Source organism: Zingiber officinale, chromosome 4A (genome assembly GCF_018446385.1).
Source record: "Zingiber officinale cultivar Zhangliang chromosome 4A, Zo_v1.1, whole genome shotgun sequence".
NCBI lineage: Eukaryota > Viridiplantae > Streptophyta > Magnoliopsida > Zingiberales > Zingiberaceae > Zingiber > Zingiber officinale.
This window is the reverse complement of record NC_055992.1, coordinates 105,543,190-105,561,463: the sequence shown is the minus strand read 5'-3', so window position 1 is coordinate 105,561,463 and position 18,274 is coordinate 105,543,190. Positions and strand designations below refer to the sequence as shown.

General features: G+C 42.0%; 2 protein-coding genes across 2 annotated transcripts; both read right to left on the bottom strand.

The window, feature by feature from the left end:
* Positions 1-34: 34 nt before the first annotated feature.
* LOC121970459 (chloride channel protein CLC-e-like) lies at positions 35-5,337 on the bottom strand. Its single transcript, XM_042521201.1, has 7 exons — positions 4,699-5,337; positions 3,241-3,625; positions 2,300-2,500; positions 1,649-2,115; positions 717-1,271; positions 228-442; positions 35-142 (listed from the first exon to the last, which is right to left on the bottom strand). The coding sequence occupies exons 1-7, from the start codon at positions 5,119-5,121 to the stop codon at positions 82-84; spliced, it is 2,307 nt and encodes a 768-aa protein (XP_042377135.1). The 5' UTR covers positions 5,122-5,337; the 3' UTR covers positions 35-81.
* A 185-nt stretch (positions 5,338-5,522) lies between these two features.
* On the bottom strand, positions 5,523-6,868 carry LOC121973519 (AT-hook motif nuclear-localized protein 25-like). Its single transcript, XM_042524936.1, has one exon. It carries the CDS (start codon positions 6,611-6,613, stop codon positions 5,723-5,725), a length of 891 nt encoding a protein of 296 aa, XP_042380870.1. The 5' UTR covers positions 6,614-6,868; the 3' UTR covers positions 5,523-5,722.
* Between the last annotated feature and the right edge of the window lie 11,406 nt (positions 6,869-18,274).

Here is an 18,274-nt window from a genome sequence, read left to right as displayed (position 1 = left end):
CCATTGGTTTAGGGATTTTTTTTTTTAAAATTGATTATATGCAATGAAAGGATCATAAGGTTCTCCGTGATGTTCTCTTCGTCAAGACTCAAGCCTTGTGGTCATGGAGGACAAGCTGAGATATTCTTTAGCTGCTGCAGCTCTGCAACAAAGATAGTGTTAACAATGAGATCGTCCACTGGAAGGACTAACTGCCTATATAAACGATTGTGCACACGAATTTTTACCGGAAAGCGATGATAATGCATTCCCTGTCCAAGAGCCCAACCAACCGCGAACTTTCTTGTCCGTCGACATGCTGTGAAACGACAGGGAGACGATCCACTCCGTGCAAGTCCATGATATATTTGGCTGCAAGAAGTTCCATTTCGGGCGTAGCTGTCCATGTTTTGCACTTGCCTCCTTCGACATGGCATATGTTGGATACAAGAATATCGTTTACCTGATAAGCAATAGTGAAAATCTATTTATTACATGAGAGCTATTGCAAACAATTCTGTGCTAGACTTGCTAGATAATGCTATTAGATGGAATCAGTTGGGAACTGATTCTATGCCATTGTTCCTCGGTCCTGAGACCTTCCTTCTTTGAGCCTCATGTCATCTACAATTATATTTGGTTACACTTGAAGTATAGGATCTAATTGATTACCTTTGAATGTCTATCATTCTACCAAGAAATCTAACTTAGTAATATGTTAATGGTTTTTTTCTCACCTCAGTATCGATGTCTCTTGTCGTCCTTGATTTAAGGAAACTTTGGATTTCCTCCAAAAGTAGCAATCCTACCAAGAAACCGGCGCCATCAATTATTACCGCACAGGATTGCTTCTCCGTTTGCATGAGAGTGACTGCCTCAATTACAGAAGTATTCATCGGCATGCTTAAGTATTTAGTTCTCATAGCCTGGGATACTGTGAGCTTGTGCGCCATACTACTAACTTCAGCACTGACATCATAGACGCAAAGAGAAGTCTCGATCTCACACAAATCGATGTTATTATTTTCGGCAGAAGCTGCAGTATAGTCATCGTTCTGGTTCTCACTGGGCACACTTGCTCGTCGAGGAACATCTATGTCATTTCCTTTCACTTCGTCCAACTTATTTGCAACTTTTCTTTTAATGCTCGTGCGGGATGTTATCCATGATGATATCCCTACAGCTCCAAGGAGTGGTAGAACAATTCGGTAGTCCTGTGTTAGCTCAAACAGAAGCAAAACTGATGTCAAAGGTACTTGGCATACACCGGCAAGAGTGGCAGCCATTCCCACCTGTAAACATTAGCAAAAACTTTGTTAGTGTTGAAGAATTGCATTTTACACATGCCGTAGACTCGGCACAGACCATTGAACAATCAACGTGAATAACAGATAAAAAGAGCAAGATGTGTTCTAAATTCTAATGATCTGAAAGTAGTTATTGAGAATTTACTATAATCCATTTTAGTTCTCTATTTAGTTGTCATTTCTTTTGTGGGAAAAAACAGCCCTACTAATATGAAATTAATGCACATGAGTATCACACGTTCGAAGGTCAGCCACTCGTTTTAAACTGTCGTTCTACTTGAAGCAAGTAGAAAAAAGTGCAAGCCAATGTGAGAACGGTTCTCTAACTATGATCTATTGTGGGCTTTGTAGAGAAAAGTTACCAGACCGTATGCTTGAGGTGATGCCACTTCCAAAGCAGATAGATGAATCAATGGGTTTGGGCCGCAGAATGTAGACGACATGAATTTGCCATAAGCCATTCCTGTTGCTGCACCTATAAAAAGGGATGGTGCATAGTAGCCGCCCACCAAACCCGAAGCACGGCTTAAAGAAGTGGCAAATATTTTCACACCAACTAACTGAAACAAGATGTTAGTGGGAAGACTATTCACAAAAGGTCGCGACTCAAGTAGAATGTCCACATTCTCAAAGCCCCAGTATAGAATTTCAGGATACGATAAAGCTATCAAACCAACAATGAGGCCACCCAATGCAGGAAATATGGCCTTTGTTACACCTGTGATCCTTTGAAGGTAGTCAACTACTTCCAGTGCCAAAGACGTGCATCCTGATAAGGTCACCGAAACTATCCCGCAAAGGACTCCGAGCAAAAGATACAAAGGAAGCTCTGAAAATTTATTCAATGATAAACATCTTCAGATCATGTTCTGTAGCACACATTATGAAAATAGCTTGAAAGATAGAATCTCATTCAAAACTCTACCAAACTTAATTATAAAATACAACTTGAAAAAAGCTCCAGAGCCAAACAATAATGTCTCAAAATTGAATAATGAAGAAATGGAACGTACCACTTGGTGAACGGAAGTCATAGGCTGGAACAGTGAAAGTTGGTTCAGAACCAAGACCGACCTCTGAAACAACAGATGCTATGACAGAACTGAGTATCACCATTGATGTCGAATTTGAAAGGGACAAGAATGGATCAGTTGTTGAAGGCCATAAGACAGATTCCACAGCAAAAAAGCATCCAGCAACAGCAGCATTGAAACCTATAATAAAATTTAGATACTATGTATTAATTGAAGAATGAATGTAAGAAATAAAAAATTCAATCCTTCTGCTTTATGATGAAAGCCATAAGCTCCTTGTGGATGACACAAACTAAATGGGGGAAAAAAACAACAGTGAGGTTTTTCAGGTCTATACATGGTTTAGAAAAACAAAAGATGGTGAGCCACAACTTTTTCTTTTTATCTATGTTATTGTTCATTTCCACTACTAACAAGTATTAGCGATGTGTGGTTTCATTGTGTATCCATAATCCTATCAGGAGCCAACAAGAGAATGTGAATCTTGTTTATATGGTATTTCATAGATATGAAAAATCTAGCTGGCACATTTAACAAAATCTATTGCTTAAAAATAATCATGAATGTAAACACAGCATTGGCTTGTTATTGTTATAAATATGGCACTAGAATAAATGTGTTAGTCTTCAACATACTGTTCCCACTTATTTTTCAAGGGAACTTCATTTATGATGTGAAATGGAAGCCCTATGTATAATAGAAAATTGAATGTAAAAATATGGTAACTGTGATCAACATACTTAAAGGAAATGCCAATTTGTTTAAGTAGATAACATTACTCCAAAGGTTCAGCATGCTTATCCATGAGATTTAGTACACGGAAGCTGTTAGCTTCAGTGTTCAAGAGGAGGAGAATGTTAATTAGTAATTACTGATTTTACAAACACTAATCTAGCATGAGTGCTTAATGAAAGTAGGACCTGATGAAATTCCTGCAGCTGATCCAGCAGCTACAAGAGACAAACTTTTTCCACCACGCAACCCAAACAACTGACCAATCCCTTTAGCAATGGAGGAACCTATTTCAACACTAGGACCCTCAGGTCCTAATGAATTCGCTGTCCCAAGGGTGACAGAAGCAGCCATGGCTTTCACAAGTGGTCTCATTGCTTCCTTCACAGATGCAGTCATGCCTGATGTTTCTTTCAAGGAACTCCTTAGAATATTTAGTATACCAACTATTACACCACCACAAGCAGGAACCAGAACGACTCTCTGCCAAATATTCTCAATGGGCTCCTCCCGTAACCATGATGCACCTCGCAAAGGTAACCCATCCCAGAAAAAGTCACGTATTTCATGTACCTGATCAATTAATGGATAAGGAAATCCCATCAGAAACATGCATATCAGTTTTTTATATAAAAAAATGGTTCTCAATAACAAAGATTTAAATACTGCAAAAGTTGGAAATACAAGAGTTGATGGAGATTATAATGGTCCTATGACTTCACACACACATGAAGGGAGATGACATGAAGCAGAAAAGCGACATTAAGAGGCAAAGATCATAAGCTAACATGACATACTAAGAAAAAAAAAATGCTTGTTGTGAACACAGTTTGTTTCACTTACAAATCTCTTAATTTAAGAAATCACAGAATTGTCAGCTGAACTATGTTTGGTTTGTAGTGATTCATTGTTGTAGCAAAAGGTGATTACGCTCACCTCAGACACCCCTTCATCCCCACATTATGTGAAAGGAGGTAAAGCACGGGGTCAGTTTATAGCCGACTGCCAAGTGGCTAGGGGTGGGAGGATTTTTTCCCAGAGGACATGCACCCACCGGGATTTGATCCCTACCCCATTATAGCAAATTTGTCACCCTCTAGCCAGTTGGGCACCACCGTGGGGACAGTTTATAGTGATTCATTGCTTTATGTTAAGGTTGTTATTTTGGAATGCCAAGAAATTTCTTCAGCTATATGTGTTTAATCTTAATGATATAGGTAGTAACAAAACCCCTTTTCCATATTTCATATTTCATATGAATAGAAGAATCAGTCATAACAAGAGATTATAATTGTTCTTCTTGTAGAGAAAGTTGTTTCAATAGCTCTACAGCAAGAAAGACTAAGTGGGTAAGCTCTACAAGCAAAGGCTATAATGACTGTTTGCAGAAATTAACTTCTTTCACATAACATTTCGGTAAATGAACAAGAACAACACATTCTAGTGACGCTAAATAGCTTAGCAATTGAAAATAACTAAACAATTGAGCTGGAAGTAGCTCCATACCGAAATCCAGCAAATTCCATGTAGCAAGCTTGCAGTGAGTATATTCAATTTTGGTATTTCTAACGAGGAGATTGTACTAAACTGTAAACTTTGTTGCCCCAAAAATCATCACGAAACTACGAAATATCCAATTCACTCACCGCAATATTGAAGAGCACAACAGAAACACCGGTGAAGAGGCCAACCACACACGCGGAGAGTGTAACGAAATCCCGGGTTGGCATTGCCTCTCCAATGGCACTGGCAATTCCGGAACCAGGCTGGTCCTGCTCGAAACGGCGGAGAAGATTGGGGGCGACCTCCTCCACTCCAAGCTCGAATTTTTCTGATGCTCCGGCCACTGAATTACCGCTAGGATTTTCATCGGGACCTGCCGAACAACACCTAATCCTTAAAATTGGCTTCCGGCGAAAATAATCGCGTCGGCGAAGATCGATCCGTGAAGAAAGGAAATCGGGTGAGGAGATGGCGATGGCGACGGCGACGGCGACTTTAGGACAACGGCGGCGGCCCCTCAGGCTGCAGCATGGACGGTGCCCTCCGCGGCAGGAAGCAGAGGCCATTTAACGGCCGCGGCGAAGCGTGGTGCGGAAGCACGAGGAAAGATATCAACTGGGCCTCACTAGCGACGCCATGAAGGCAGAGAAGAAGATAGCAGCTTCCGCAAAGGCGAGCGGAATTTCTTTTGCATGCATGACCAAAAAAGACAGATTTTTCCCAGCTTCCATGGCGACCACCAGATAATGCGCAGGGAGAAAACGTGGAGGCAGGGGAGACACGAACCACGCACGCAGATATGACACAACATCGTTCATCAAATTTGAGGCACAAATAATTTTGATCAATTTGTTTGATTAAACAAATAAAATTATGATTTTTGATGTTTGGATTTATCTATTCAGAAAATATGAACAAGATAAATTTCTTATGAGAGGGACACTTTTTTGTGTGTTTTTTGGAGGGCACTAAAATGCATGCAAAGCAAAGGCATGATTAAACAAGCAATCCATGAAGAAATTAATGAAGGAGCAATGTGAAATTAAACAAGCAAAGAGAGAGAGAGAGGGATAGAGAGCGCTCAATCTCCTCCGTTCCAACGCCGGAGTGTGTTGGACCGGACTCGGTCAGCAACGGTGGAGGTCAGGTGCCTAAAGAAAGACCGATTCAAAACGGTGGTCGGACGCCGCCGCCGCCGCCGCTGCCCCACCCGGTCCCGAATCCTTCTCCCTGTCCCTGAAGCTGGTAGCTTCCCCCGAGATTGTAGAAGGGAACGCCGGGGCCGCCTTCACCGGTAGCGGTGCCTGGCGATTGCAGACCGCCGGGGCCGTGTTGCTGTACCTCTTCCACGGCCGATGCTTCCTCCTGGGTTTCTAACGGCAGCCATTCGTACATGGCATTGGCGAACGATGCGGCCATCAGGACCACCGTCCCCACCGCCATCAGCGGGCCCAACACGCTGCCTCCCATGACCTGCCCCTGGCCTCCCGACAGGAACACGGTGAGGCCGCCGGCGCCCGGCGGTGCCGGAGGCGGAAGGACGGTCCCCGTGAGCGACAGGATCTCGAACCGCCCTCTAAGGGTCGCCACCATGCTCCCCGGCCCCCCGGGCTGGCGCAGGGCCACGTTGGCGACGGCGCCGCTTCCGCTGAGCACGGAAACTCCCCGGCCGCGGCGGCGCGCGTACTCGGTCAGGCACTCGACCACGTCCGAGCCGGCGGCCACCTCCAGCACGTGCGAGTGGAGCGCGTTGGGGCTGTCCTGCGTCACGATGATCGGCGGCTTCGGCTTGTTCTTCGACCCGAGGGGCCGCCCGCGGGGGCGGCGGACAGGGCCGCCGGATCCAGCAGCGGAGGAAGAGGGTTGTTCTCCCTCGCCGTCTCCGTGGTCAGCCCCGGGGCTTTCCTCCGGCGAGGCCTTCGATTCCTCATGCGCTTGAAGTTGGGTGGATGAGGAGGAGGCGGCCAGCGGTTGCGTCGGCCCAAGGAGGTGGTGGAGATAGCCCGACGAAGATCCCCCACCTCTGGCGCCTCCCCCGCCGGAGTCCATCCCGGCCATGGCAGCCTCATCTACCCGCTCCCACCACTTGCTCGCCAGCTTCCCTGTTCTCCCTCGATCTCCCACCTAAAAATCGCTTCTTTGACACGAAGAAATCCACAAAATCAAATTTTTATCACCACAAAATCTCCCCCTATCATAGAAAAGCTCTCGATCTCGTTTCCTATTCCTTCTTTCCAAGATCGAGGACAGATAGAGCCGACGACGGAAGGAGAAGGGAGAGTGATAAAGTCGTCGCCCAGGAGCAAGTATCATCATCTGCTCTCGTTTACTTCGAGATATATATACACTTTTTTTAATTAGACAAAAAAAAAAGACAAGATATTTAATTAATACACGCAGCATTAATTTATAGCTTCAGAAATTAATGCAGTGGAAAATTAGAAATAAATGTATTTGACCACTTTTTATTTCCTTTTTTTACTGCAACAGTTGATCAAAAACACCATTTCTTTTTCGCCGTAAATCTTGGACAGAAGTGTTATACAAATCGATTAATTAATTATTAACCGGCGTTGTGTTAATATCAATGCTGCTATCACGTCAAGAAATTAATTAATTAATTAAGTTGATGGTGCAACAGCCAACAAGATAACTTCTGTAGGGTTTATTTAATTCTGGGGTTTGGGGACGGAGTCGATCGTTGGTTCATGTGGCTCTTCACCTCGGTCATGTGGACAACTTAGGCATTGGTGGGACAAACCGGGGTTTTAAAATGCTACGCCATCGATCGATCGGTTCAGTCGGAAAGAGGACTGATAGATTCGTACGATGACCTTGATCGAATTAACCTATTGATTTCACTACAAGTGAGTAGTATCAAAAAATATTTGTTTTATTTTTTTTTTTTTTACATTTCAAGGATGGATTTGAACTCTTATTCAGTCCTATTTAAGATGCTCCATTGTACTTCTTTAATGATACAATTAAAGAAGTATAATTACTTATGTAATTTTTTTATTTAGTCTATTAAAATCCATCCCTTCCACTCTCAAGTCTCGAAGCTCAGTCCGCCTCTTAGCATCTTCATGATCTATGTTCTCCACTTTTCATTATGAATAAGAAATCTATTTGCAAGTCGAAATCAACCAAAACTAGACTTTAATCACCCTCTTACCACATAAATACATAATCATAATAGTATGATGGAGAAATAATTAATCAAGCAAATTAAATTAGCAAGAAGCTCCACATCTTGCGGTTGGTCGAGATGCTTAAAATTTTAATTAATTAGCTTAATGGATGCCAAAGCACAGAGAAAAAGGCAAAAGGCAGAGAGGGGATTAAACTAATGGGGGAGTGTTAAGAGATGCTGTCCTCCTCATGCGCACCTTAATTGCCCCTATGAACCATTTTCCGTATTAATTAACACTAATCTCATTTAGGGTTATCACTAACCATGGTTAACAATCACAATGCAAGCAAGTAAAGTGACGCCACTAATTAAAATATTTTCATATATAACAGAGATTGGCTAAGATTATTCAACTTAAAATTAATTAAAAACATTCCATTTATTCAACTAGAAAAGTTTGACAAAATCAAAAGCAATAACATTAATTAACTAATTAGATGAGGCATGGGAAGAAGGAGAGAAGCTCTCCCCTTAACAAAGTGTGAATTGTCTTAATTAATCCGCAAGGCGCTGCCGCCGTCTCGCCGGCGGTGGGAGGCCATGTGCGCCGCGCCCCGCTGGACGCTCTTGTCCTCGTCGATCCGATCCATTGCATCCGTCCAACTAATCACCATCCTCCATTAATTAATCATTAACCACTATGACTTTGAAGTTTGAACAATAGCCTTTTAATTAATTATCCATATATTCTAATCCTGATGCATGCTTCGCATGTGGATAGGAATGATTGCTACTTGCTGCCTCATGCTTTATCTGCCTTAATCAATCATCATATCTCATACTGATGCATAAACTGTATACTTTAATGGCCAAAGCCAACCCTTCAACCAAAATGCTGATGGTGAAGAAGGTGACTTTTTACATTAATTAACAGAGGCTTAAGGAATAAGATGCTTAGGGATCAGCCTCAAAAGGAGTTCATTAATTTGCTCTCATTAGCCTTGTAAAGGAGCAATCTACTTGAAGTGCTTTAGCCTTGCCATTCATGGCAGATTTGGAAGTTGTACTTGGCATCAGCTTGTTGATCCGCAATAATTTCAGCAAGCACTGGCGCAATGAATGTGGCTTTTAATTGCCATCAAGTTCGTCTATTTAATGCCTTCATCAATGAAATCTGAATTGGCTTTGTTTGAGATAGCAAAAACAAGTATGGGCATGAATGAGAAATTAAAGCAGTAGAAGTCTTGCCCGGGATCGACTCAGGAAAAGCACATAAAATCATATGATACAAGTTTTTTCCTGGCACTATCCGAAAGTCGAAGAGACAGAAAGTTGAGGATGTAGCGCTCATGCTACTCTCCTGTGAACTTCGCGGGACCTGCAACATAGACTACGTCAGTGCCGAGCCAGGGAAGGGGCCCCCGGCATTGGGCCTCCGACTCTCAAGTCAGTCACCAGCAATAAAGTGGAAAGCGGAGCAACAAGAAGACTACTGTAGCACAAACAGTGAATATTCCTTACCTTCGCCGATGCTTATGTTGGTTAGACCTAGGAAAATCGTACCAGTTCCACTATACAAAATTTTGTACAAGTGTCGAACCTTTCCTTAAATAACCTATTGTGTTCTTTAGAAGTTAAATTAGGAATCGCAGACGGAACTTAACATCATTGATTCCAAATTTAACTTATCTGTTTTTGATGGTTTAGATTTGGATCGCAAGCGGAACTTAACACTATTGATCCAAATCCACTTATGTTATTAATTTCATTAAATATTAATTTTCAAAATAGACTTCCAGGACTGCATGGCGAGACACATGACCTTCTTGAGTATGAGAGCATCCACCACCGCCTAGACAATGCCTTTTAAGGAAAGCTAATATTTAATTTCCTTAAATAACTCTAGGTTTAACCAAAAAGAACAATCGAATCACAAATTCGAAAAATAAAACAAAAGAAACACAAATTCGAAACAAATTTGAAAACTCTAGAATCATATGCCTCTTGTGTTTGGTATTTCCAAAAATAACTATACAAAGAAAACTAGTATGATGCGGAAAACAATTACTAGTTATACTTTTCTTTGTAAGCAAATAACCTCTTGATCTTCTACCGTATTCCTCTTCTAATCTCGGACGTTGTGTGGGCAACGATCTCCCGAGACGAGAATCCACCTAAGCCACCTTCTTCTCCAAGCAAGATTCGGCCACCACAATTCTCCAAGAGAAGTAGAGGTCCGACCACCACCACCAAGCTCCTAGGGATGCAAGAAACAAAACCTTCTTTCTCTCCTTCTTCTCCTAGCTAGAACCGGCCACCATCAAGAGCTCCAAGAGGGGATAAAACCGGTCACAAAAGAAGAAGAGAAGAGAAGAGAAGAGAAGAGGGAGAACCTCTAGGGCCGGCCACACCAAGGAGAAAAAGAGAGGAAGAAAAGAATAGAATTGTCTCCCATGAAGGCACCTCTACCCTCTCTTTTATAATCCTTGACCTTGGCAAATAAGGAAATTTAAATAAAAACTTCCTTAATTCTTTTTCCATGAAAAGGAAAATCTATTTAATTAAAAACAATTTTCTCTTCTCAATTTGTAATGGCCGACCACTTTTAAAAGCAAAACAAGGAGAGTTTTAATTAACACAAGAATTAAAACTTCCTAATTTGTTTCCGGAAATTTATAAAAATTTCTCCAATAATTTTTCCCTTCATGGTGGATTATAAAAAGGAATTTTTATAAATTAAAATCTTTCTTTTAAACATGTGGATAAATTTTAAAAAGGAAAGTTGTCTCTAAAAATTAAAATCTCCTTTCAATTTACAAATAAGGAAAGATATCAAATCTTTTCTTAATATTTTGTAGAAACTTATAAAAGAAATATTTAATTTTTAAACTCTCTTTTAAATCATGAAAATGGTTAAAAAAGGAAAGTTTTTTTAAAATTAAAATCTACCTTTCAATCTACAAATAAGGAAAGATTTCAAATCTTTTCTTAATCTTGTGTAGAAAGCTATAAAAGGAAAGATTTAAATTTTAAACTCTCTTTTAAAATCATGAAATCCACATAAGAAAAAAAATTTAAATAAAAATAAAATCCCTTTTAATATGGCCGGCCAATCAAGCTTGGACTCCAAGCCATGGCCGGCCAATTAACTTGGCTCAATCCTTTGATCTTGGTCGGCCCTAGCTTGGGTTTCAAGCTAGCTTGGTCGGCCCCATTAGGATCGGTAAGAAGGTGGGTATAAATCTCTATATACAAGAGGCTATGATAGAGACCGAGAGGAGGAATTAGTTTTGGTCTCCCGATGAAAATAAGCTTCCCGTGTTCGTCCCGAACACACAACTTAACTTCATCAATAATAATTCATACCACTAAAGAATTATTATTGAACTACCGCATCAATTCCAAATTACATTTTGGGCTCCTTCTTATTATGAGTGTGTTAGTCTCCATGCGTTTAAGATGTTGAATACCCACTAATTAAATGAGTTACTGACAACTCACTTAATTAATATTTTAGTCCAAAAGTAGTATCACTCAACCTTATCGTCATGTCGGACTAAGTCCACCTGCAGGATTTAATATGACAATCCTTATGAACTCCTCTTGGGGGCATTCTCAACCTAGATTACTAGGACACAGTTTCCTTCTATAATCAACAACACACACTATAAGTAATATTATTTCCCAACTTATCGGATTTATTGATTTATTGAGCTAAATCTCACCCATTGATAAGTCAAAGAAATAAATACTAAATATATGTGTTTGTTATTATATTAGGATTAAGAGCACACACTTCCATAATAACTAAGGTCTAGTTCTTTTATCAAGTCAGTATAAAAAGAACTTACCTAAAATGGTCCTACTCAATACACTTAGGGTGCGTTTGGTTCAAGTCATCATGTATAACCTTAGTTATGTGATTACCAGGTAATCACATAACCAAGGTTATAGGGAATAAAACATAATCAAATGTTGTTTGGTTCAACTTAGGTAATGCAACAAAAACTTGTTTGTTTGAAGGTTTTAATGAATACCCTAGTTTAATATTTTACCGTATTACCCTCAGTTACAAAACCAACTATACATATTATTATTATTATTATTATTATTATTTATTTTTTAATGTTTTTTTACTTTTCTTTTTCCTTGTATATTTTTTTACTTTTTTATGTGTTTTTTTTATTTTTTAATGTTTTTATATTTTTATATTATTTATATTTATATTTTTTTACATTTTTAAATTTTAATTTTTATTTATTTATTTTATTTTTAATTTTTAAAATTTTAAAAAAAAATTTTATTTTTTAAAATTTTTTAAAAAAATTTAAATTTTTATAATTTTTTTTTAAATTTTTTAAAATTTTAACATTTTTAAAATTTTTATTTTTTATTTTAATTTTTTTTTTAAAATTTTTTATTTTTTATTTTTAAAATTTTTATTTTTTTAAATTATAAAATTTTAAATTTTTTAAAGCATTTTTTTATTTTTTTACATTTTTTATATTCTTTTTACATTTTTTCTCTTTTTTTCATGTTTTTTCTTATCGGAGGGTATTTTTGGTAAAAAAAATTCGTTAACCCCAGAATCAACAAAAACCTTAATTTTCTGAGGTTTTCCGATTCCGGGCTGCATGACCCTTTTGCTGACGTGTCGGGCATGGAACATTACTTGGGAATCATCGAATACCTAAACCAAACAAGGTTTTTGTTGATAACCTTGAATGGATAACCAAGGTTATCAAGAATAACCCCGAACCAAACACACCCTTAGAGTGTACTAGTGTAATTTATTAGTCAAGATAAACTAATACCTAATTACACTACGACTATTCCAATGATTTGTTCCTTTTCATCTTAGTCGTGAGCAACTGTTTATAATTTATAAAGAACTGATAACACGATCTCCTGTATGTGACACCACACACCGTGTTATCTACAATATAAATTAATTGAATGACTATACTCAGTATATATAAATGTAGACACTTGACCATGTGATTCTTATTTCTAAATAAATATTTATACAAAAGCTAGGCTTTTAGTATACACTCTAACAGCTTAGACCCCCCTTTATATAGAGCTTCGATAGCGTGTGTGCACACTTCTCAAAACATTCCCTGAAAAGACTTGTTAGGAAAGTGTCCCTGACACAGTAGCTTAATAAGCCGAGCATATCTCTGAAGTGACAGTAGAAGCTTCCGTCGTACGATCCTCTGGCAGCCCATGTCCGGTGTCGGCAGCACCAACTCTCAAAAGGATATCACTGGATATCAGAAGTGTACTGCTAGGCCGAGCGGGTTGACCGCTCGGCCGGAATTCCGTCGCACTGGTGCCCCGTCTGGTCGGCCAGAACCTCGCTGCCCCTTCGTGTGTGTCTACTCGGATGCTGGACTACCTTGTTATCGCCGAAGCAGATATCGGGAGTTGAATTCTGCACATTAAACTCTGCTGTTTGGCCGAGCAGGGTAGCCGCTCGACTCGACTTCTACACATTGTCTTTGAGCGTCGGTTGTTTCCTATTGTCAGGCCGAGTGGGGTAGCCACTCGGCCGTAGTTGAACTCTGCACCTCAAGCTCTGCTGTCTGGCCGAGCGGGGTAGCCACTCGGCTCAACTTCTACGCATTGTCTCCCTTGAGCGTCGGTTGTTTGATTGCTCCCCGTGTCGAAGGTGATGTCGGGTCGAAGACTTCTCCCCCGGTCGAGGCATACTTCGTCCGACCGGCCGATGTCATCTACGCATTGATCGCCTTGACTTTCACCCCCTTTGACCTCCACCGTGACAGCGGGATGGGACCCTTCATCATCACTGCGTCACAAGCCTCTCCCTCAAGTCTAGTCGAAGGAGGTTGTAAGTTCGACTGACTAGACAATTGTCTGAGCAGATTTCCTCCCGATCGCCCTTCTACACTGTGTGGTTTCTGATCGAGATACGACTGCTTCCTGCCGGTCGGCCTGTTGAAGCTTGTCATTCGGCCGTAGGTATGCTCCCTCAATCCGATTGGCACGATGAAGGTTTTCACTTGTAAAATCTCTTATTGGATTGTCTTGGGCGAGCGTGAGCAGGGCTTATGTCATCCAAATTTCTGGGAAATCGTGTAAATCTCCGCGCATTAAGGTTGAGCACGCTCCCACATCTTCATTAAATGCCGACCCGTGGTGATGCACCATGTGTCACGCCCGCTGCCGCCACACGCCTGACATGACAGGGTATGGATGTGACGTTTTGCGGTTTGAATTCAACGGTCTGATCTTTTCTTGGGTTTCTACAACCTAGATTGGACGGCTCCGATCGGCCTACCCCTAGTCTTATAATCCCGTGCATGTCGTTGCCTTTGCGCATTTCGCCTTCGTGCTCTTTGGTGCTGCCTGCTTCGTGCTCCGGCGATATTCCCCTACTACTCCTCCGATGACCTCCTCTCAGTAGCCTTTCTCCGTCGACCTTTTGCTCGTAAGCTTCCTCCCTATCGCACTGACCTCAAAGTTTTTTTGTCGTCTCAATGTTCCGGCGACCATTCCGCCACTCCATTCCTTCTCCTTTTTTCTTGTTTTGCAATGGCAAGTTTATCACATCCTCCTACCGGCATCTCGAGGCTCTGGTACACTTCTATTGAGTTCCGGTTCGACGCCGGCGACACTGAAAATCTAAAAGCCGCTTTTGATCTTCCTCCCGAGTATGAAGTCATCCTTCCTTCTCCTTCCGATCAACCGAATTGTCACGCCCCGGGGGAATCTCTGCCGGTGAAATTTTGGTAGCATCTCCCCTGTACGGGTGACAATCTGGAGCCTGACTACATAGCCCGCAGGGCCTCACAATCCTCGGCCAACACTGATGGAACATATACAATAATATAAACAAACAATCCACGCAGTTTATAATAAATCAGCTTCCGGCTGACTACACAACAAATCACAACACGCAGTTTATTATAAAACCTACTTCACTACTTGAGGAAAACACAATCCACAACGGAAAACCACCGCAGTGGAAAACAAGGGTAGTAGACCAAAACTCGATATAACATCCATGAGTACAAGATCTACACATCACACGCATGTAGATCACAAAACAAGGAAACAAAGTCTGAAAGTAGAAAACCATATCTACACAAGGTGGGGGACTAGTGACTGGAACATCCTGAGAGCCTCAAACTGAAATAGAAATAAAGCAACGGGGTGAGTTCAATAACTCAACGGGTATCAAGCTGTCATGCATTGTAAGATATATCTAATAGTAATAATCATGGAGTATAGTCTCCTGATCAAAAACAGAAAATGTGAAAACTGAACAAGCAAAGAAGCTGTACTCACTAGGACATCCTATCCGGATATAAGAGTCGTTAGACCGAATACTTTATGTCTTCTGTATGCATGTCAATCATATGTAACCACAAAAATGCAACATCCAATATGCAACAATCACAATCAATAAATGCAATTCATGCATATGATGAAAATTGTTGGTGCAACCTTAGGTCAAGGTTGACCTGGTTGACCAGACTCGAGTTGACTTGACTCGAGTTGACTTGACTCGAGTTGTGTTTTGATGTTTGATGAGTTATGTTTGACAATGTTTGACGTGAACAGAAAAGTTGTATCTTGATGTTTTACAAGGATACAAGCTTGGGAGATTGTGGGTGCAACCCGTGGTCAAGGTTGACCTGGTTGACCCGAGGTGAGTTGACCTGACTCGGAAAAGTCCAAGCAGGGAGCTTGGCACGGGAAAAGTCCAAGCAGGGAGCTTGGCATGGGAAAAGTCCAAGCAGGGAGTTTGGCATGGTGAAAAGTCCATGCAGGGAGTTTGGCATGGTGAAAAGTCCAAGCAGGGAGCTTGGCATGGGAAAAGTCCAAGTATGGAGAATTGGCACGGAGAAGTCCAAGTATGGAAGCTTGGCACATGGGAAGTCGGAGAGGGCTCGGTAGCTCGTTCTCCGGACTGTGGTTAGAGAGGGCTCGGGAGCTCGTTCTCTGGACCGGATGGAAGTCGGAGAGGGCTCGGTAGCTCGTTCCCCGAACTGTGGTCAGAGAGGGCCCGGTAGCTCGTTCTCTGGATCGGATGTGGAAAGTCCTGGTTAGTGAAGCCAGGCAGTGGGAAAGCCCTGGTGAGTGAAGCCAGGCAGTTGGAAAGTCCTGGTGAGTGAAGCCGGGCAGATTGGAAATCCTGGTGAGTGAAGTAAGGTGAAAATCCTAGTGAGTGAAGCTAGGTGAAAGTCGTGGTGAGTGAAGCCGGGCAAGGAAAATCTAGATGGATCAAGGGTGATCGGACATCTGGTGTTGAGAAGGTCAAGTAGGTCAAGGGAGTGACCGGATACTTGACACGAAGAGAAAAGTCCAAGTGGGTCAAAGGGATTGACCGGACACTTGGTGGGGAGTCTTAGCAGGTCAAGGGAGTGACCGGATGCTAAGCATGATGTACCAATAGGTCAAGGTTGACCGGATGTTGGTTTGGAAGGCTTGGGACTTGGTTTGGGCAAAAACCAAGCTCTGGATAGATCAGTGGATCGATCCAGTGATACATTGGGTATCTGGATCGGTCTGGTGACCGATCGATAACAAGAGGTAGCCTCGAGTGTTATCGATCGGTGCACCGATCGAGACGATCGAAGGAGATCACCTTCGGGAGGAAGGTCCTGAGCGGGCATGGGACCGATCAGGGAAGGACCTGATCGGTCTCCATGACCGATCAGGGAAGGGCCTGATCGGTCTTGTGACCGATCAGGACCCTTGTGGACCGATCAGGATGAAGCCTGATCGGTCCACGTCCTAGCCGTTGCGTAGCAACGGCTAGTTTCTTCTGGCTTCTTCTTCGCAGGTGGATGCAGGTATATAAGAGGCTGAGGGCTTCTAGGCTGCCTCTCCGACTCCGAAGCTTCTGCTTCTTCTTATTACTGCCTCTTCTTCTTGCTGCTGCAAGTTCTTCTGCGAGCTTTGCTGAGCTCTTCGTTCCTGAAGCTTTTTGTGAGCTTCCACTCGGCTGGGACCAACTGATCAGTTGTTGTTGCTATTGTGGTTGGATCTGAGAAGTTGCTGCTTCATCCAGTCGAAGAGAAGGCAAGTAAGCGAAGGTGTTTCATACATTTGTATTGTATTTTGCTTCTTGCTGCTTTCTACTCCTGTATTGCTTTTGTAAAACATTGTGGCGAGGTTTCTCCACCCAGAAGGAGTGATTATTAGCCGGGTTTCCGGGGTCTCATCCACCGACGGATTGGTAGGCTTCGTCCACCTTACGGACACGCCGAGGAGTAGGAGTTTCATCTTCGAAACTCGTTACATCGACGCGTTGAGGTTTGATCTTCTTGTTTTCATTTCTTGTTCTTATTTCCGCTGCGCTAACCCTAGTTTGTAGGAAGAAACGAGCAATTTGGGGTCGGCTATTCACACCCCCCCTCTCTAGCCGAGTACGACGATCCTAACAAGTGGTATCAGAGCGAGGTTGCTCTTCGTCGGATTAACACCCAAGGGAGCATAAGCTAGAGAATGGATCTACTTGGAGAAGACATCACGATTCCATCCTTCTACGATCGCGATGACTTCGCGTTTTGGAAGGTAAGAATGAAATATTTTCTTATGACTAATCTTGAGAATTGGAGTTGTGTCCAAGTAGGTTTCGCTCCTCCAATGGATGAAGAAGGAAAACCTATCGAGAAGAAAAAGTGGACGAAGGATCAAATCCACCGATCCGGAATCAATGACGAGGTAACGAAAATTCTGGAATTTTCATTACCTAATGATGTCTTGTGTGAGATAGGTGGTTACAACGATGCCAAAGAGTTATGGAACAACTTGGCGAAGTTCCATGAGGAGAGCTCCAATTCAAGCCATGAGGAGGAGTCAAGTGAGCCAAGTAGCTCACATCATGGAAGTGTCGAATTAGAAGTTGAGGGCCACTCAACATCTAAGGATGAAGTGGAGGAGAGCTCCTTTTCAAGTTCGGAGCAAGAAGAAGAAGAAGCTTCTACCTCCGGAAGGGACGAAGAAGAGAGCTTTCATCCATCCTCAAACCTAGGTAACTCAAGCATTTTAATTTCTAGCAAATTACGTGGTGTGCTTCCAATGCAAGCGAAGGGGACATTATCGGAGCCAATGTCCGAGGGGGAGGCAATCTCACAAGGACAAGAGATCGAGCACATGTATAGGGGGAGCTAGGGCAAACCCTAAGGTAATCTCTAAGGCACATTCTTGCAATTCTAGTAGGATGCATGCTAGTAGCCTTATTGCTATTGTCAAGAATGATAAGCATGTTAATTATAGAAATCGATACACATGCTTAGGTGCCAAACATGTGAGCCTAGATAAGGATAACACTAGGAAAGCCAATCCTAGAATTAACCCATCTAAGGCTAAGGAAAATCTAGGTAGAAATCCCAAATCAACTAGACATATGCCTAGGAGTACCTCAAAGAACAATGACAAATTAAAAATTGAGGTATTAGAGAAAGAAAATCAAGTCTTGAGGTCAAGACTTGACTCTCTAGAAAAGGCTCTTGAGGATTTGACTCTAGGGTCTAGGGGTCAAAAACCAATGTCCAAGGACAAGAAAGGTTTGGGTCACAAACCTAAGTCCCAAGTGGTCAAGCCCACTTATC

What these genes read in the sequence shown, in the direction of transcription:
- LOC121973519 (XM_042524936.1), bottom strand. Translation starts at nt 6,613, where the DNA reads ATGGCCGGGATGGACTCCGGCGGGGGAGGCGCCAGAGGTGGGGGATCT.
- LOC121970459 (XM_042521201.1), bottom strand. Translation starts at nt 5,121, where the DNA reads ATGGCCTCTGCTTCCTGCCGCGGAGGGCACCGTCCATGCTGCAGCCTG. An exon ending in AGCTGCAGGAATTTCATCAG is followed by an intron (nt 2,501 to 3,240) that starts GTCCTACTTTCA and finishes ATTTTATTATAG; the next exon opens with GTTTCAATGCTGCTGTTGCT. An exon ending in CACCTCAAGCATACGGTCTG is followed by an intron (nt 1,272 to 1,648) that starts GTAACTTTTCTC and finishes TAATGTTTACAG; the next exon opens with GTGGGAATGGCTGCCACTCT.